General features: G+C 35.3%; 2 protein-coding genes across 2 annotated transcripts in view; one reads left to right on the forward strand and one right to left on the reverse strand.

Annotated features, from left to right (window-relative positions):
• LOC120414045 (frizzled) overlaps positions 1 to 21,323 on the reverse strand; it is a 185,710-nt gene that overhangs the window by 137,357 nt on the left and 27,030 nt on the right. The window lies entirely within an intron of this gene.
• On the forward strand, positions 1,677 to 3,242 carry LOC120414046 (juvenile hormone acid O-methyltransferase-like). The gene is made up of 2 exons (XM_039575067.2): positions 1,677 to 2,368; positions 2,423 to 3,242. The coding sequence occupies exons 1-2, from the start codon at positions 1,717 to 1,719 to the stop codon at positions 2,572 to 2,574; spliced, it is 804 nt and encodes a 267-aa protein (XP_039431001.1). The 5' UTR covers positions 1,677 to 1,716; the 3' UTR covers positions 2,575 to 3,242.

Below are 21,323 nucleotides of genomic sequence, written 5' to 3' on the forward strand. Positions count from 1 at the left end.
TGCTTAAAGGTAACTAATGATGGCTTTAAAAAGCGTGATGGAAATTTTGAACCAAAATGTTCAAGGTCATAAGTTTTAGTTTATAATGTTGTTCCAAAACATTATATTCTATAAAATTTTATAAACAAAATGTATTTTTCTTTAATGTTTTCAAACCTTTGGAAAAATAATTTTCTTTTTAATTTTTTTTTAATGCAAAAATTAAAGTGATGATTGTTTGTTTTTTTTCCAGGTTTGGAAGATATTGGTGACGAAAAAGAGCCAATTTGATTGGTTCCAGTAAGAGATTTACTTCAGACACACAGAAAAAAAAGTGTTAATTAGGAAGGTTAGAAATTACCTCTTCTAGGTTGTAATTTTACCACAATTTAGACTGAAAACGTGACATTACACCAGAAAAGTGGTTTAATTACACATTTTTCTGACATAAAAGATGTACCCCTTCCCAGATGTAATATTAGCATGATATTTTTTACTGTGTAGTTGCACTAAAATTTTATAAAAAGTTGAATAGATATTCCAAAAATTTATTTTTTTTAATTTGACTAAAATGATGTCACAGAACTCGTATTTGATAATAAAAGTGAGTAAACAAAATTGGACAGTTGAAAAAACTTAAAACTAAATGTAGTAGTGATTGCTTATTTTTTTTCTTTGTTAAAATTGTTAAGAGGATTGATATGAACATGTTTTAAATCTTTATTCAGAGCAATAAAATAATCATGTTTTAGCATAATAATTTGAAATATCTGATTGTATCATTACCGAGATAAAGCTATTTGAAGTTTGCAGTTTAAAAAACAGGTGTCACGATATCTCAACACTGTTTTGACCAAATTTGCTCAAAATTTTGGCGAAGACTCTTAAAACCGGTCCCGTGTGCATGACGAAGACCGATTATCAAAAAATTTATATGACATGTACCCAGAATATGGCATGAGAGTCTTCAAATTGCGAGATAAAATTTTGATGTCTTCTAGAAAGATGCAAGCCCAAAAAAATTTAGAAGACAAACAAAAATCCAAAAAATATTTCGGAAAAGTAAGATTTTTTAAACATTCTAATCCTGACCCACCCTAATTTTCAAACAAACTAAAAGTTGCCCCTTTCTTATTTGCAACAACTTTTCTGGTGATACCAAAGCTCCGAAACTGCACAATTTTTCGGAAAATCCTTTATTTTGCAAATTGCAACTTTGCATAGTAGTCTGTAGACCACTATGCAAAGTTAAGCCATTTTAAACTTTTTGATATAAAATTTCATGAATTATATCAAAAGTTACAATGTAAATTAGAGTTTCGTATGACAAAATAGTAAACAATGAATATTTTTGATCGATTTTAAATAATTTTCCGAAAAAAAATTTCAAGCTTGACAATTAATTCTACGTTTTTGAAATGTAACGTTCAAAAACCCAGAAAAAAATGATTTTTTTATGTTTTTAACAAAAATAAAAAAAAATATATATATATATTTTGCGGCGTTGTTCACGGTGGCTTTGTCGTCCTTTAAAGTACTACCTTGAGAGATACTAATTAAAGAAATTGCCCTCCGTAGAAGCAGAAAATTCCAACTCAAACTGCTATTTTCCAGTAATTAATGCCCTAGTGAACCTGAACCATTATCCTTAAATGGACCCGTTAGTCGCTGGCATCGTGCCAGTCTCAGTTCGGGTATATCACAGCATCGTTGCAGTTGAGGATAACCGATTGTGCCATGAATAACGCGGACTTGTACGCAAAATCACACACGATCCAGTTCGAGGTGAACGCAGAGATATTGCAGCAGTTTGATTATTTGGTAAATTGGGATAAATTCGTGAAAATCAAGCTACTGGATATTGGTTGTGGCGATGGTGATTTTTTGGTGAATGTTTTGCTGAAGAAGCTGGATAACAGGTGTGAAGTTCTTGGGGTAGACATCTTCCAAGATATGGTGGACATTGCTGCGAAAAAGTTTGGCTCAATGCCAAATGTGAAGTTTACAAAGTTTGACATAACAGCGATCGATTTGTCTGAATTGTTAAAAAGTGGACCCTTTAATTTGATTACCTCATTCGTGTGCTTGAACTGGGTCCGAAATCAGCGACAAGCTTTCGTCAATATTTATCAGCTGTTGGCTAAAGAAGGGCAGCTGTTTTGTACTTTTGTGCGGAATGATGCTCTGAAGTTGGTGTATCAAGAGTTGGCCAAGGATCCACGATGGTCGCCATTTATGACAGATTGGAACGATTTCACTGCACCTTACGTCGACGTTGAAGATTGGAGACAAGTTCTTGGAGAACACTTGAAGGTGGCAGGATTCACGGATTTTCGAATGGAAGTTTCCCATGGACCGTATCACTTTAGATCGGAGCAGGAATTGAAAGGTAAACTTGAACGAAACTTGAACTTGAAAAAATCTAATTAGTTGTTAATTTCAGATATGCTACATTCAGTTAATCCTTTTGCCTTAAGAATCCCTGAAGAACTAGAGGTCAAATACGTGAAAGACTTACTCAAAGAATTCCAGCGACAATCCAAATCTCCGGTAAAATATCCTTATGAAATGATTATTTTATACGCTAGTAAATAAATCAAATATTTGAAATTAGGTTCTAAAGTCGAATCTACACAACTTTCACTTCTCCAACCGCTCAGCAAACCCCTCATTTAGATCATCACGCTGATCCATTCATCTAAATCCCACTTTCAAAAGCGATCGACCGCGTGATTCGCGTGGGCTAATAACCATCATGAAACTCCCCTGCAAAAAAAGTCTCCCCCCTGAAGCTTATGCCACATCAAAGCACCTTCTAGGTGCAGCCCCAGCGGTGCATTAATTTCCGCCAACCCGGAACGTCGTCGTCGTCGTGGGTCCATGCCGGGCCAGGTTAATGGGTTTTTCGTGAAGCCGATTAAGGTTGTGCTCCATGAGAAATAGAGCCCCGATATCGGTGAACTAATTATCGTTACGAATTAAAAAATGCAACACACCTCGAGCGATTTGTAATTCTAATTAAATGGTGCACGGACCCCCACCGAGGTGGGAAGCATTACGATTTGTCAACAGTGGATTAGACGTGATTTGGGGCACCTCGAATTAGAATCGCAAAGTTTGCGTAATAAAAGTAAACGGTTTACTGCCGTTCCCAGGTCAAACTGAACGGCAAAGGTGCTGCTGAAAACGTGATGACCCCGGAAACCCGACTGGAAACGAAATTGTAGCAAAAGTAATTCACGACTAGCGAGATCCATCATCATCATCATCATCATAACTTTAAGATCTCTGCGCGGTATCTAGCAGAGAGCAAACTATTTCGCTAAGCAACATGGTGTGAACATGATCGTTATCGTTTTGAACGACCTGGCGCCAAGTCGGGGAGAGATGAATGGAGAGAAGTTTGTTTTTGTGGTTAACGGACAGGGTTGAATTTATGGACTGAATAAAAATGTTGGAAAATAAAGTTGAATTCAAAAACACGAAAAATATACTCAAAAAATATAAAATTATAAAAACAAGCAAAAAATTACCAAAATAACGAATGATTAAAATGATCAAAATGATCAAAATGATCAAAATGATCAAAATGATCAAATTATCAAAATGATCAAATTATCAAAATGATCAAAATGATCAAAATGATCAAAATGATCAAAATGATCAAAATGATCAAAATGATCAAAATGATCAAAATGATCAAAATGATCAAAATGATCAAAATGATCAAAATGATCAAAATGATCAAAATGATCAAAATGATCAAAATTTTCAAAGTGATCAAAATGACAAAAATGACAAAAATGACAAAAATGACAAAAATGACAAAAATGACAAAAATGACAAAAATGACAAAAATGACAAAAATGACAGAAATGACAAAAATGACAAAAATGACAAAAATGACAAAAAATGACAAAAATGACAAAAATGACAAAAATGACAAAAATGACAAAAAATGACAAAAATGACAAAAATGACAAAAAATGACAAAAATAACAAAAATGACAAAAATGACAAAAATGACAAAAATGACAAAAATGACAAAAATGACAAAAATGACAAAAATGACAAAAAAGACAAAAAGACAAAAATGACAAAAATGACAAAAATGACAAAAATGACAAAAATGACAAAAATGACAAAAATGACAAAAATGACAAAAATGACAAAAATGACAAAAATGACAAAAATGACAAAAATGACAAAAATGACAAAAATGACAAAAATGACAAAAATGACAAAAATGACAAAAATGACAAAAATGACAAAAAAGACAAAAAGACAAAAAAGACAAAATTCACAAAAAAGACAAAAAAGACAAAAATCACAAAAATGACAAAAATGACAAAAATGACAAAAATGACAAAAATGACAAAAATGACAAAAATGACAAAAATGACAAAAATGACAAAAATGACAAAAATGACAAAAATGACAAAAATGACAAAAATGACAAAAATGACAAAAATGACAAAAATGACAAAAATAACAAAAATGACAAAAATGACAAAAATGACAAAAATGACAAAAATGACAAAAATGACAAAAATGACAAAAATGACAAAAATGACAAAAATGACAAAAAATGACAAAAATGACAAAAATGAAAAAAATGACAAAAATGACAAAAATGACAAAAATGACAAAAATGACAAAAATGACAAAAATGACAAAAATGACAAAAATGACAAAAATGACAAAAATGACAAAAATGACAAAAATGACAAAAATGACAAAAATGACAAAAATGACAAAAATGACAAAAATGACAAAAATGACAAAAATGACAAAAAAGACAAAAAAGACAAAAAAGACAAAAATGACAAAAATGACAAAAATGACAAAAATGACAAAAATGACAAAAATGACAAAAATGACAAAAATGACAAAAATGACAAAAATGACAAAAATGACAAAAATGACAAAAATGACAAAAATGACAAAAATGACAAAAATGACAAAAATGACAAAAATGACAAAAATGACAAAAATGACAAAAATGACAAAAATGACAAAAATGACAAAAATGACAAAAATGACAAAAATGACAAAAATGAGAAATGAGAAATGAGAAATGAGAAATGAGAAATTAGAAATGAGAAGTGAACAAAAAAAATGATGATTTCACCTTGTGCTTTTCAAAATGATCAAAATAAAATACTAGCTCACATTAGCCAACGAAGAAAAATAACCAAAGGCAAAAAAACCCAAAAATTCACCAAACGGTACTTGACGCAAAGTAGCACTTTTCAGCTGATCCCCTCAGTGTGGGGTGAGATTTCGCGGTAGAGACTTATGCTTGCCGCGCCCAAATGACCATCCAATCATATTTATGCAGCTCACTTCCCATCAAGAGCTCGGCTCCATGACTTGGTGTTTTTTGGTTCTTCTCATTTCGGTCCGGAGAGCTCAAACAATACCCCGAGAGCTGAAGAAGTTGAGCTTTGTTCAAGCATTATAGGGTTGAATCAGCGCAAAAGCAATTACCGTTACCGTGGTGAGCTTTTTCGGCAAGGTTTCCGAGGAGGAATGCAATTTTCTCGTGGTCTTTTTCGGGAATGATTCAGCTGGGAGAGGTGAAACATTAGCAATTTGCTCTCGACGATACGAGACACACTCACTAATGTGAGACTTCCATTGTTGAAACTTTTCCGTACGCGATGTTCAGTTTTCACAGTTCGTGGACCGGAACTGCGATATATTTTCTCATCATCCGGAACATTTTCCATTAAGGGGAAAGGTCTTCAGATGAGGGTCTGCCAATAAAAGCTTGAAATTGTCGTCACGTTTCAAATTACACCCCTTTTTCGACCGGAGATATTACGATGGACCATGTCGCAAAACAAAAAGGTCGTTTTTGCAGTAAATCTGCTCCGTAACGATTATTAGTCACTGTCAGTTGAAATTTTTTGATCAAGTTTCATGGGACCCAACTTTCACAATGTTGTGTGAATTAACTTTTATTCGAATCATATCTTATCGGCACCGTAAATCGTCTTCGCTAGCAGCTTTGCATCGCCGACAACAGGTTAAACTTTGTAATTTAATTAGCTGTAAAACAGATTTTACAAACTCGCTTTAAACGTAACCAGTTGTTTTCTCACAGGTTGGAATATTCCCTGGGGTGAGGTCAGTGGTCTTCAAGCAATACTTGAAAAAAAATCTTATAAATTAAAATTTTGAACCAACAGGTAATCCAGGAATATCTCATAAAAAAGTTGAAGACCACTGCCTCAGCCCTCCTCAGAAACAATCTACAGATACACTTCATTAAAGTTTATGGTTCCAAATTGCACTAGTGCGGAATTTTCCCAACCTCCTCCAGGGGCCAGAATCCACCACGTTAAACGCCATAAAAGCCCAACAACTGGCACAGTTCAGCGCGCGCAATAGAAGTTAAGTTAATCCAATCAACGGGCGCGCGTACTTTCAATCTTTGCGCAAAACCGCAACTAAACAGGCGGCAATCAACGCCAGCTGTTGACGGGGCACTTCTTGCCACCATTACCGAGGGGGCCCCGATCTACCTGTCCCGATATATACAAACATCAATCAGAACGACCTGGCGCGGTGTCCAACGGTGGACCAGTTTTCGGAACAGATCCGGCGGGGACGATTGACTTTTATTGCCGCTCATTTGGCGTTGGTGTACCTATTTTCGACCTACTTTCGACCTAGTTGGACCTATTTTCGACCTAGTTATTTTTCTTTATAATTTCAAATGTTGAAGTCTATTTTCAATTTAAAAGTCAATACGGCCAAAATAGCTGACCCTACCCCGTCCAATGGTCACTTTATAGGGCCCTTATACGGCTAATAACCATTAGAAGTCGCTCTCGTCAGCTGTCGTGTGACTTTTTCGTTCGACCCCCCCAACCCAGGGAAAACTCTGAACTGAATCTTTCATGTCAATTTGCGGAACGTTTCACGTCGGTTCGTGCGGTGGCAATTGGCAGCACACACACGAATCATGGCTGTTGATTTGCCAATTATGAGGAAAATCGATAGCTTAGAACGACATAGACACGCAGCTGCTGCTGGTTCCAATAAAAAGGAGGGATAATGTGGGGTGAGAAGTTGCAGAAATCTGTAATGTGACAGGAAAATGTGATTGCTGTCACGTGGTGGGAATAACTCGGAGTGCTTGTGACTTGAATATTTTTGAGCAACCTTGCTCTAATTTTCCCACCATTTCATAACAGTGAATCTAATTGTTGACCATACGAAAATGTCATGGACCATTCGCTTAAGCTAACGAACCACACGCGCAAAAGACACCTTAATCGTGTGGTTCCCTGATTGGCACGACTCCAAATCTAATTCGTTCAGACCTTTCGAAAGAAACAAAACAAACTGTCTGTTCTCCGTGAGACGAAACAATCAACTTCTTTCTTCGTTTCGCAAAAAGTGTGGATCGCTTGAAAACCAATTCTAGCAAGTCACCTCTTTTTTGGGGACACGGAAAAAATAATTTAAAAAAATATTGAAAAAAATTAAAACAACAAACTTAAAATTTTGAACTTATGATTTCTAGAAAATATTCACAGAAAAGTTGCCATTTAAAATATTTTTCAAAATTTTAAAAATTCAATGAAAATAAAAATCTAATCAACTGTAAACATTTTTTACATTGATAATCATATTTAGCATGTTTTGGCTAGCTCAAAAATATTTAGAATTTTAATAAAATTCCAATGTACAGCACCGCAAAATCTTTTTTTTCTTCAATACTTAGATATTTTGAATTAATATGATTGCAAAACAATTGGATAGATATAGAATACATTTAAAAATATTTTTCCATTCAAATGTTGAAACCGTGGCTTGTGATTAAATTTCTATAACTTTTTTAATTTAAAAAAAACTCGTTGAAATATATTTTCATCAAATTATGTAAGGAAGATCAGTTTTATGTTTTCGTTAAAAATGTATCAAAATGATCAAATATAAAAACAATCAAAATTATCACTTTTTTCACAAATAATAAGTTAGTAAATCGGTTGATACTTGAATGAACCATTTTAAATTTTAAAATTGTCATTGTTTAAAAACTTTTAATTTTCTTCTTTATTTCGGATTTATTATGCTGAATTCTATTGATAGGTTATTATTTTTTTTAACTTATCATTAGGGTTAGTGAATTTTCACGATTTCGCGGACAGCGTGAAATTCGTGAAATTTGAAGATTTCCGTGAAATCCCGTGAAATTTATCAATTTCTCAAATCATTGCTTAGAAATAACAACATAATAAATATTTCATCAACGAAGACTTTTTAAGTAAATTTTATTAGTTTTCAATTGAAAAATTTATTGAAGCATTATTAGCAAAATATACATTAACATAAAATTGTTACAACTTTTACTGAGAAGTGAATACTACGAATACTTAAATAATGCTAACAAAAATCAGTCAAAGTATCAACAATATTCTCGTAATCATCAAGTTTTCACAAGGATGATATCAACAATCATTTGATTGCAGTTATTCTAATACCAAAAAGTTATTTTTTTTACAAATGCTTTTAAAACCAAAACTTGTTAAAATTGACTAAACAAGTATTTTGTAATTAGTTTTTAAAAGATCGCGCAGTTTTTTTTTAAATTGAATTGATTTATTTTTAGAAATCTTCTAAAAGATTAAATTAATAGTATTTTTGATCTTTAAAAAAAAATGTCAGATTTTTGCTGAGTCCTGTTTAATTTGCATGATATGATTAGTTTCCTTGGATACAAAAAAAAATCTTTTTTTTTGTTTGCGCTGTTTTGATTTTGAATATCAATTTGAAGATTTCGTTATAGATTAAATAATTTTTGTTTTTTGGATTTTTATTTTAGTTTTAGATAAAATAAAAGCAGATTAGCGCAAACTTTTAAACTACATTAGTCGAATATTTAAAAAAGCTTTTCAATAACAGAGAATACGCATGTCCCACATTTCGTTTAAAAATATTTATAGAGCCCATCCCAGTTATGAATCAATGGATTTTTTTAAAATTAAAAAAAGTTTTTTTTTGTGTCACGTTAAAATTTAGTTAAGAATTTTTATTACCTTATTGGAAAATAATATTATAATTAAGAATAAAAAGTACTTTCTGCAATTTTTACATCACATTTTTAGGGTTATTTTTAAAAAATTCACGATCCGCGAAATTTCCGTGAAATTTGGTGTTTTGAGATTAGGGTCCCCGTGAAATTTGCAATTTTTGAGCGTGAAAAATCACTAAGCTTCTTATCATTATAATTTATTTATTTTGTGTTTTCATGATTTTAAGTTGTTTTTGTTTTTTTTTAAAGTTACAACAAATTTCGCATCAGCAAAAAAAAAATTAGAATGACCCTTACACTGATTTTAACCTTTATAATAAAGAATGTTGGTCACAAACGTGACTTTTAATCCAATAAAATGTGAATTAAAAAAATAACACAATTCAAATCAAACCATCTATTCAAAATATTTTAAATTTTAAAAAGGTATTTTCATCTTCATTCTTTTCATGATTTCATTTTTAGATTATTTTTTAAATTAATAATTAATCTTTTCACCGATTACAAGTAAAATAAAAACTCTAATAATTAAAATGTTTTCAATTACAATTTCATCATATTATTTTTTTCAAAGTTTCAATTCTTCTTTAAATATTTTTTTTTGAAAATCGTTACACCGAATTGGACGTTTTGCTGAAGGTGATTTCGCGGCATTGAAAAACAATCGACAAAAATCGTTTTTTTAATAAATCAGTAAAGTTTAAAAAAAATCTGTTTTAATCGAAAGATGTTACATTCTTTCAATGAAAAGCAATTCTTTCGAATATTTGAAAGATAATTTTATTCATTTTTGTGATTTTTTTTAAATATTTTTAAAAAGGGTCATGAAAAAATGTATTAGTTTTTGCATTCTGTTGAACGCTTTTTTGAAAATAAATATAATTTTCAGAAATAAAATCTGTTAGTTTTATATTAGTTCAACAGTTTTTATGTTTAAGAACAGGACCAGTTGCTTTTGAAAAATATTTTTGTTTGAGTTAGTCCATTATTGAAATAAATATGGGCAGTTTTTGAAATCTTTAAAGAGGTGTTTTATTTTATTTATTTAGTTTTAAGTGATTTTGCATTCCATTGGACATGAAAGATTCCTTTGAAAAAAATGAATTTTAGCATTCTCATGGTTTTCAAATATGACAGTTTGTACATTTTGTAAGGTGAAATTTTATTGAGTTCTGTGAATTATTGGCCAGTTTTAATAAACTGGTTCTTTTACAAAAAAAGGTTTCTAGAGTGTTTGCATTTATTTAGAGTAAAGCAGTTCAAACAATTTGCATAAATATTTATTTATAAATCAAATTTGTATTTTTTAAGCGTAAAATCATGTCAAATCTTTTTCATGATTTTTAAAGCCGGGGAAATGAACTTTGGCGAAAGGATTTTTGTCTTTAGAACAAAGAACAAATTTGGTCTATTTTTATTCCGAAACTTTATGGTAACGGGATAATTAAGTCTGAATAACTCGAAACTGTGAAAATATGTCGTGGGACAAATGTGCCTTAAAAAATAAAGTTTTAGTATTGAAAATTCAAAAAACAAGTGGAACATTAAAAACAATACTTCTTACAATATTTCAAAATTAATGTCCTCCTGTTTTGTTAAATTAAACCAAAAATATAAAAATAAATAAATACTATGTTCTGGTTTAAAAGTTAGACAACAAAAGAGCTCTGAAATGCATTTATTTAAAATACAGTTGTCGTGCAAAAAAAAATTTATTGACAAATTGTTAAATAAATTGAATTGAATTTATAAATCTCAACAAAAAATCATTTTCATCATCATCATAATCTTTATTAGCCTGTTGGTAATTTTAAAATCAAGGCATAATTATTTTGCAAAAAATCTTTATTATTTTTTCCGTGTTCCACAAAAGAAACCTTGTGTACATTTCAAACGCTTTGTCCCTTCAAGTGTAACTGTTTGTTGTTTTTCTTTGCCCAGCTTGGTTAGACCCAATTCAGCGGAACAGCCCAAAAGGGGTTCCGTTCCCCAAAGTTGAAGAATTACTCCACAACGCGCGTGCAAGTCGTTTGTAAGCGGAAAAAGATCAAACGGAACCAATTCGTGACGCGGGACGACCTCCGTGAATTACACGGGAATTTGAACACTTCTAACTTGTGTGTGGTCACCGGGTAGGAATTGGGGGGTCTTCAAAGTCAATTTTGAGTGGGTGATCGACTTGGTTCGCTTCCCACATCAGACACAAGTTGCGTTACCGGAGCCTGCAAAAACCTGATTAAGTTGGCACTGCTGACACAGTTGTCGAATTCCCCTACGCGAGATAAAACCCCCAGACGTTCGACACTAACGAGCATATTTTTGCAAAGCTGCGTTAAAAAAAAAACTTCAATTGGTTAAGTTGTCTTACGACCTACGAGTCTAGGGAGTGCGTGGAGCCGGATTATGCTTAAAACCCAAGCCGTCCAGTCCAATCTACGCGATTCGCTACAAGTAACACATTAGTTCTCGCCGCGGATCAGCACACGAGATTGCCCACTAAGTAGGACGGTGGGACGCAAATCGCTGTTTATTTTAGCGCGCGATGCGTCCCGATATAGGCGCACACATAAATTATGCAATTCTGGGTTTGGATCTGGGAACACTAGACTGCAAACGAGTCTTCATGAACTCGATCAATATCTAGGAGTTGTTCGAATCAACTCTTTGAAATTTGTAAACCAGTGTAATCCACACCACACGCTGAGGTAGCAGCGAACAACTCGGGGAAGATTTGCATGTAGATCATGCAAAGGAGTGAGTCTGAACCCAGGGCAGACAACTTTCGGAAGGGTAATAATAGCTGGGTGCGCGCCAGCAAAACACAGTAGTTGCAGCGTTCCGCGGATCATGTAACACCACGCAGATCATTACCGGCAGGAGTGTTGATCGGGATTGGCAAAGAGGTCGCCGCGGCGTGACGATCCAATTAGGGGGAGAGGGGGTAATATGCACCCCCGGGGCAAAATGCACCCCCTGCTTTTCTCGGTATTTGGAAGAATTTTACGGGGAAAAATCATAGAAATTGGAAGCTTAACATTGCTAAACCATGCTGGAAAAATTTGAGCATCGCAGTATAAAAACAGCTCAAGTTATTTGCAAAACTTTAAAATGTTGTGTTTTCATCTAATTTTCTTTGCACTTTCATTATGATTTTTGGACAATATAAAAAGCATTTATTGATATTGTAAGTGTTGAGGTAAATAGTTTTTGCCAAAATCTTCATTATTCTGTAGATAGATGAGTCCAAAAACATCAAAAAATGCATTTTTAATTAAATTTTCTGCAAAAAGCGTGGTCGGGGCAAAATGCACCGCTGTGAAGCTCCTTAGTAAAAACAGCGGTGTCATCTAGTGGTGACTAGTGAAAACTGCTTTTACCCGGTGCATTTTGCCCCATGTTGTGGTGCATTTTGCCCCGCATGGTTGTTTGAAATGAATCAAAAATGTTTTTAGAAATTTGATATTTTCGAACAATTTTGAGGTTTTTTAAGACTTTTTTTCACATGGATGACGAAGAATAATAGTTGTTTTAGAACATCAAACAAAATTCTTCCACAGTAATGCTGTAATGGTTGAGAAATCACAGTTTTCCCTTAGGGGGTGCATATTACCCCCTCTCCCCCTACATGGAATTAATGCTGTGGAATTATTGGCGAAGGGAAAGGTTGTAGACAGGATTAAATTAGCAATAGAGCTAAGATTACATGTTTGATACGTAATTTTTCATAGTTTATGATTCATGAAGCGTGATGCAGACTTCATGTATCAGAATTGAGTTACTTAACTTTAGTTTTTGCTGTCTAACATTTTATTTTTTAATTGATTTCAGAACATTTTAACTTTTTATAGTCATTGGTCGTTGGTCATTGGTCATTGGTCATTGGTCATTGGTCATTGGTCATTGGTCATTGGTCATTGGTCATTGGTCATTGGTCATTGGTCATTGGTCATTGGTCATTGGTCATTGGTCATTGGTCATTGGTCATTGGTCATTGGTCATTGGTCATTGGTCATTGGTCATTGGTCATTGGTCATTGGTCATTGGTCATTGGTCATTGGTCATTGGTCATTGGTCATTGGTCATTGGTCATTGGTCATTGGTCATTGGTCATTGGTCATTGGTCATTGGTCATTGGTCATTGGCCATTGGTCATTGGTCATTGGTCATTGGTTATTGGTCATTGGTCATTGGTCATTGGTCATTGGTCATTGGTCATTGGTCATTGGTCATTGGTCATTCATTTTCTCTTGTCTCGATTGCATAACTAAAATGAAAACTCTTTAACCTGTCGATGTCGGCTGATTAGTTCCAATCTGTCTAATTAGTTAGCTTTCTTTGAAAACAACCCAATCTTGTCAAACCACTTGCAAATCCCGGTGCGTCGATCCCAATTGATTGCTCGCGATTTCCACTATCCGGTTCAACTTTCCTCTATGCTCCAAGTTTAGAGAAGAAAATAAGCCAACTCACTTGACATCCATTTAGCTGAGCAATTAATTTTCTTCGGCGGAGATAACTGCTTAAAACGAGGCAAAATAAAGATAAATAGTTCCCCAGAAGTGTCAATGAAGTAAGAAGAAACAAGCAGGAAAAATAAATTAGTCCAATGTTGTTCCGCTTATCAGGCTTGTCACACCAGCAGCAGCAGGAGGATCCAACTTTTTAATTGCCTTGGAATCTAAGTCATTTGGGGAATGGCTCCGGGTGAGTGACAGAAAGTGACACATCACTGCTCTCTCTCTGTTTGTTTACCTTGGTTGACAGGGCACAACTCGGGGAGTTGGGGAAATTGCTGGTCTTATCACTGGTTTGAGCAATCGGTGTGTGAAGGGTGTGCAATTCACACATTTTGTTTGGAAGAATCTCATTTAGAATGTACATACTTGAAGGTGTGAATCTAATAGTGTAAAATTACATGTTTGTGATGTAATTATGATTTGATTTTTTATTGAAGAAGTGCAATTAGTTTGATATTAACAAATAAATTGTTTGAGCAAATTTTTTAATTTTGAGCAAATTGTTCAGTTTTGAGCAAATTTTTTATTATTGAGCAAATTTTTTTTTTGCAATTTTTTTTTATATTTTGAGCAAATTTTTATATTTGGAGCAATTTTTTTAATATTGAGCAAATTAATTTTTTTGCAATTTTTTTTTATATTTTGAGAAAATTTTTATATTTGGAGCAAATTTTTAAGTATTGAGCAAATTTTTAAATTTTGTACAAATTTTTAAATTTTGAGCAAATTTTTAAATTTTGAGCAAATTTTTGAAATTTGAGCAATTTTTCAAATTTTTAGCAAATAGTTGAATTTTGAGATTTTTTTAAATTTTTGGCAAATTGAGCAAATTTTTAAAATTTGAGCAAATTTTTGAATTTTGAGCAATTTTTTTGAATCTTGAGAAATTTTTTAAATTTTGAGCAATTTTTTAAACACTGAGCAAATTTTTAAATTTTGAGCAAATTTTTGTATTTTTTTGCAAATTTTTATATTTCGAGCAAATTTTTATATTCCGAGTAACTTTTATATTTTGAGCAAATTTTTAAATATTGAGCAAATTTTTATATTTTGAGCTTATTTTTAAACTTTGACCGTCTGTAGACAAATCAGAAGCCAGAAGCCAGAAGCCAGAAGTCAGTAGCCAGAAGTCAGAAATCAGAAATAAAAAAAATCAAATTTTTAGCAAATTGTTGAATTTTGAGAAATTTTTTAAATTTTGAGCAAATTGAGCAAATTTCTGAATTTTGAGCAATTTTTTGAATTTTGAGAAATTTTTTATATTTTGAGCAATTTTTTAAACATTGAGCAAATTTTTAAATGTTGAGGAAATTTTTGTATTTTTTTGCAAATTTTTATATTTCGAGCAAATTTTTATATTTCGAGTAACTTTTATATTTTGAGCAAATTTTTAAATATTGAGCAAATTTTTATATTTTGAGCAAATTTTTAAACTTTGACCGTCTGTAGACAAATCAGAAGCCAGAAGCCAGAAGTCAGTAGCCAGAAGTCAGAAATCAGAAATAAGAAGTCAGAATTTAGAAATCAGGAGTCAGAAGGCAGAAGTCCGAAGTCAAAAGTCAGTCAGAAGTCAGAATCTGAGATAGAAATCAGAAGTTAAAAGGTAAAAGCGAGAAGTCAGAAGGTAGCAGTCAGGAACCAGAAATCAGCTGTTAGAAGTCAGAAGTTAAAATCTGAGTCAGACTCAGAGACAGAAGTTTGAGTCAGACTAGGCGCAAATCAGATACCTTGTGTAAAATTACATCTCTGTTATGTAATTTTTGCATGGTTTTTGTCGAAAAAGTGTAATTCCCTCATGTAAAGTTTTTTTTTTCAAATTTTGGCCATCTTTAAACAAATCTGAAATCACTGTCCACAAAGTGTGACACATTTCCAGTGTGTGGGCACAAAAGCGAAACTGCTCTCAGGTGAAACGTGAGTACCCCACGCGTGATCCATAATTTCACTGCTACACAAGCATTTCAACGACCATATCTTGCCATTTCCCCTTCCAGACATCAGGTTTTTGCTTTCGCTGGAAAACTTGCATTGCGTGTTCTGCTTCGCCGACACGTTTGCTCCAATTTTCAACTCATGATCTTCTTTTCTGTCCCAATATCATGTTGGCATGTTATTTGCCAATTTTTGGCGTCCAATTTCGACCACGAACGCGGAGTTTTCGCTTTCTCTGCGAAAATTGTGCAGGAATTAAGTCGACGAGCTTTCGTGCGACGTGTTTCGGCCCTTATTTAGTGGGCATTCTTTTGCAAGATAATTATTTTCGAAGAATTTTCTAACCATCATTTCGTGCCAATACGTCCGAGATCAGAATTAACAAACAGTTTCCCGGGCGAAGAATTATTAAAAACTTTATTAAAATCCCCACCTCCCGAAACGGTTGGGAATGCTTTCGCCAAGGAAAAGTAATTACCCATTGTTGAACGACGAGGCGGGTTGAATGTGGGGGCGCAGTGATAAAGCTCCCAGTGAGAGTTCCTGGCGGAGGATGTTTCCATCTCGGAGCCCAAAGTTCATGGCAAACAGTCTGTTGGCAACATGAGAGAGGGGGAGCGTTGAAATTATGGCGGTGTTGGTCGCAAAATTGTTGGTCCTTGGAGGTTAACCCTTGATTCATGATTTATATATTTTTTGGACTCATAAAAAGTTTAGCCTTAGTCAGACATCAGAAGTCAGAATACATCAGTCAGGAATCAGAAGTCAGAAGTCAGAATCTGACTAAGAGACAGAAGTAAAAATGCAGAAGTCAGAAGTCCGAGTCAGAGTCAGAATATAGAAGTCATGTTTTTTTTTCAAACTCAATGAATCTTGAAAAGTTTAATCTGAGTCAGATGTCAGTAGTCAGCAGTCAGAAATTAGAAGTCAGAAGAAAGAAATCAGAGGTCAGAAATCAGAAGTAAAAAGTCAGAAGTCAGTAGTCAGAAGTCAGATGTCAATATGTTGGGGTATGTGGGAATGTGGTGTGGGATTGGGAAGTTGGAATTTGGATGTTGGATGTTGGATGTTTGGATGTTTGGGATGTTTTGGATCGCTTATTGGATGTTGGGATGTTGGGATGTGGGGCATGGTTTATTTTGTGATGTTGGTATGTTTGAGATGTTTGGATGGTGGGATGTGGTAGGTGGAGGTGATGGTGGATGGTGGATGTTATGGTGGATGTTAGGATGGGGAGGTTGTTGATGGTGGATGGTTTGGATGTTGGGATGCTTGATGATGTTTTGGATGTTGAGGCTAGATGTTAGTGCTGTATGGATGGTCTGGATGTTGTGAGGATGAGGGATTAGGGTGGGTGTTTAAGGAAATGTTGAAGGGGGAGGATAATTTTGGGTTAATGATATGTAAGGAAAATTTTGTTTAATTAATGATGGGATTTGGGGGGAGGGGGTATTGTAATGGTGTGGGGAAAAGAAAAGATAAATTATTATTTAAAAGAGAAGAAAGAGGAAGGAATATGAAGGGTTTTGGTAAGGTTGGGGGAAGTATAAGGAGGGGGGGGGGAGGTGGAATTGTTTTAGTAGGTTAGGGGGGGGTTTTGAGTGGGATATTATTATAAGAGAGAGGAGAAGTGGTTGGGGGGGGGAGGGGGGAGGGGGGTTTGGTATAAATATGGGTTGGTTTGGGTTTAGGGTAAGAAAGGGAGGAGGGATAGGTTTATGGAGGAGGGAATTTGGGGAAGGGAGAGGTAGTAGAAGGAAGGGAGGGGGTTGGGGGGTATTTATTGGGTTTGGGGGTTAACTTTAAAGTAACATGACAAATTGCGACCGGAGTGCTGCTCTTGGAAAGTTTTGAAGTGAAATTGATTGGTCACTTGAGACTGGCCGTCAAGATTAAGAGCTCTACGTCGGTCGGTGAGTTGGAACGCCCGGCCAAATTGCTTGCTAATTGCGTTCGGAACCCGCCTACATCGCCTTATCGCGGGCACGCATTTCAGTGATTAACATGGAAATTGGACAAGCCACGAGGCCTAAAGCGTTTAACACTGTCACCCTAATGGTTATTTACACGCAAAACAACACTTTGGATCGAGCTCGGCTGCACGCTGTGGTGACCGGTGGTCATTTGGAATTTGCATATTACAATCAATATCCTGGCCCCGGCCGGACCGAGTTTCGTGTCCCGAGCCCATCTGGAACTTGTTGAACCAACAACTGGTAGCTACTTCAGCCTTGTAGACCAATTTTCCACAGTAATTAATTGCGCTCGCGATACTAATTGAATATTTCAGCAAGACTAAACACATCATTACGTCGACCTACGCCAATCTTCGAGGCGGCGATGATCTGGGTCGGCTCTCAATCGGGCTTGAAAGCGCCAGCGTCATTGATGGATTAGACCACGACGGTGCAGACAGCGCAGCGGTTCAAGGAGCCACGTTGACGTTGAGCGATGGAGGAGGTCGATGGGGATTGGTCTCCTAAATAGAAACAAATGTGTCAGAATTGAGACACTTTTGGTGCAGGACTTCTTGGAAACACATAAAGTCAGGACGTCTTGAATCTCCCCAGCAAAGTTCACACGATGACCTGTGGGACGAGGAATCGAACAAATTGCCTGAGCAAAGCTCATTTATAACTCCAGAACCGAGCACCGCACCGCATGTCCCCAACAGTTCGTTACAGTCGGTGCAGTGTAGAAGCTGCTGAAGCATGAAATGGTTGACATGGGAATTGAGAATTGAGCACTGCAGACTAGAACTCTGGCAAATGTTTACTTGCACCAGTTGGCAAACATTTATCTTCCAGCTTGGACCGTCGACGACTGACTGTTAACTGTTAGTGGCTGAAAGCTAGTTCGTTTCAATAAAGACTCACTTTATACTCTTTCAAAGGCCGCTGAATTTCATTGAACTAGAAATGCATGGTAATCGACAGTTCATTAGAGCGAGCTTATGCCAATAGCTGCGAGCGATCAAATTATACTTGGATATTGCTCGACGCTCGTAAACGCGACGACCTACATCACCGTGGGGAGTAGTAAACGTTTACGACCTGCGCCGGAGTAATTCCGAAAACGAAATCCCGCGATAGTTTAAACAAAACCCTTGGTAACCTTCAGGGCTGCAAATCGCATTTCCTCGAAACCCATTTCCGACAAAGGGAAAATTCCGAACCATATGTTGGAAATGAAATTTCCTCGCCGTTTATTGCCACCTTTCCAGTGGCAGCACCAGTGGAAAGGTGATAAACGAATAAAACGTGGGGGAAACCTATTGGGATTTTCACGATTTGGGGCTCTGTCGTGGAGGCGTTGAGTCGTAAAATCTGCAACGTTTTGAGAAATTTCCTTTCGGTAAAAAGGTTGAAGGGTTTTACGATCATTTCATTATCAGGTGCGTTTCCGACAGGGTCGAGGGAATTTAGGGCAAAGTGAAAGGGTAAGTCTAGGTCATGGTGGCATGAGAAATTGAAAACAAGAAGTCTAACGATTGACCTAGACACAACAGATTCAAAACATAAACATAAATTAAATACAAACATTTTAAATGACTTGTTACCGCTGAGAACTGCCAATGACCAATGACCAATGACCAATGACCAATGACCAATGACCAATGACCAATGACCAATGACCAATGACCAATGACCAATGACCAATGACCAATGACCAATGACCAATGATCAATGACCAATGACCAATGACCAATGACCAATGACCAATGACCAATGACCAATGACCAATGACCAATGACCAATGACCAATGACCAATGACCAATGACCAATGACCAATGACCAATGACCAATGACCAATGACCAATGACCAATGACCAATGACCAATGACCAATGACCAATGACCAATGACCAATGACCAATGACCAATGACCAATGACCAATGACCAATGACCAATGACCAATGACCAATGACCAATGACCAATGACCAATGACCAATGACCAATGACCAATGACCAATGACCAATGACCAATGACCAATGACCAATGACCAATGACCAATGACCAATGACCAATGACCAATGACCAATGACCAATGACCAATGACCAATGACCATCGGTCATTGAAAGGAAGTTCGACATTTCCTAAAGAAAAGAACATTACGCTTTTCAATTCAACAGATCTTGATTTCAATTTTCCACCAAATTTCACCAATCTCAATAATTGCACGGAATCAATTTCCGCCAAAAGCCATTCACTCTTTTACGACCCCACCAATTTCCCGCTAAACACGGGCAGCACCCGTCAAATCCTCATAAAACTCAAATCACGCACGACAAAGTACGGAATTAACATCTGCCACGCAAAGGAAGGAAACCTTAGGGCCAACACGACAATCGTGTCACGAGATCTCTCGCGCTGCCTAAATGTCCTTTTTCCTGAAGCCGTGAAACGGCTGTCATTTTCACTCAAAGGGAACCTTAAGGAAGGTGCACAAAAAATAAACGCGCCCCACGAGAGGTCGTCCTGCAAGATTAAACACAAAACGGCGCCGCCACCACCGTCCTTGGGGCTCGTTTTGGACGGTTTTCTGAAAAAGATCCGCCGTCGAGAATGGGAAAAATAAAAAAAAATCGGAAACAATAAAAGTGGAGAAAAAGGAAGCACAATTTTTGCAGTTTTTCACGAAATATTTTACATTCGCTAAGGTGCGGGGGGGCCCTTTGTTCTTCTTTAATTCACATTATGCACGAAAAATCAACGCGCGCTTTTGTTGGGAAAATTTTCTCAAGAAAAGCACTAAAAGTGGAAAGGAACCAAAAAAACACATCAAGCAAATAAATACACAATGGAAAATTGTCTGAGTGTGTTTCAACGCCCGAGGCACACAATGCGAGGAAAGAAACGGAACAGAGAAAAAGAAACACTTTATGGCTATAGATGGTGGAAAAGCCGGAAAAACTGTGTCAACGGTGAAATGAAAATTAGGCTGGTGATGACAACAGCGAAGGAAAAATCTAGAAGAAGGGAAGACCTCGTTAAGTGGAAGAGATATCCCGGACCTGGGGACACCCGGCCGGGATTCCACTGAATTTCATTAAATATTTTCCAGGGAAAAATTGCGCAACTTGGGGTGGAATGGAATTTGAGACAGGGGATTAGGCACGGTGAGCGAAGAATGCTGACAGTGAAAGCACGTTTTCATAATTAATTGTTGCTTTCCTTGAGGGAACTCAAGGTCAATGGCAATGTCTGAAGGAATTTGTATTTCCGTGAGGCAATAAAGCGCAAAGTATCAAATATTGTGAAGACGAAAGGAAAGAAGGTATTTCTTTTTTTTTTTTAATAGGAACTTGAATTCTTATTACTAATCTTTTTGGAACTTCTTTTTATTCGTGATTGATGTTATGTCTGAGTTCTGAATGATAATGATTGATGATAGCTAATAACAAAAAACGTTTTGAAAATAAACTGAATTGGCTTAGATCGGTATTCTATTCTATTCGGTATTTTAATTAACTTTTGATGACCGAAAAATTCTTTTGTCACGTTGTTAATCTTAGTCATTTTCGTTTTTCAACTGTTTTGTGTTGTCTTTTAAACAAACTTACTTTGTATCAGTATAGTAAAGTACTTTTCTTTCAAACCAAATGCTTTTTGAAAAATTGTTTTAGTTACGAATGTTTGATGATTGATCAATAAATCACTTCAATTTATTTAACATTTCGAATGATATTTTATGCACATTTTCTGCATTTTCAAAGTATTGTTTGAAATTAAAAAAAAACATTTTTCACAGTTATGAATATTTATTCCGGTTAAAGGAGAATTCTTCTAATTAAATATTTCTTTTTTATAAATTATTTTACAAAAAACATCTTTCGTTCAGT

Source organism: Culex pipiens, chromosome 2 (assembly GCF_016801865.2).
Source record: "Culex pipiens pallens isolate TS chromosome 2, TS_CPP_V2, whole genome shotgun sequence".
In the NCBI taxonomy this organism is placed as follows: Eukaryota; Metazoa; Arthropoda; class Insecta; order Diptera; family Culicidae; genus Culex; species Culex pipiens.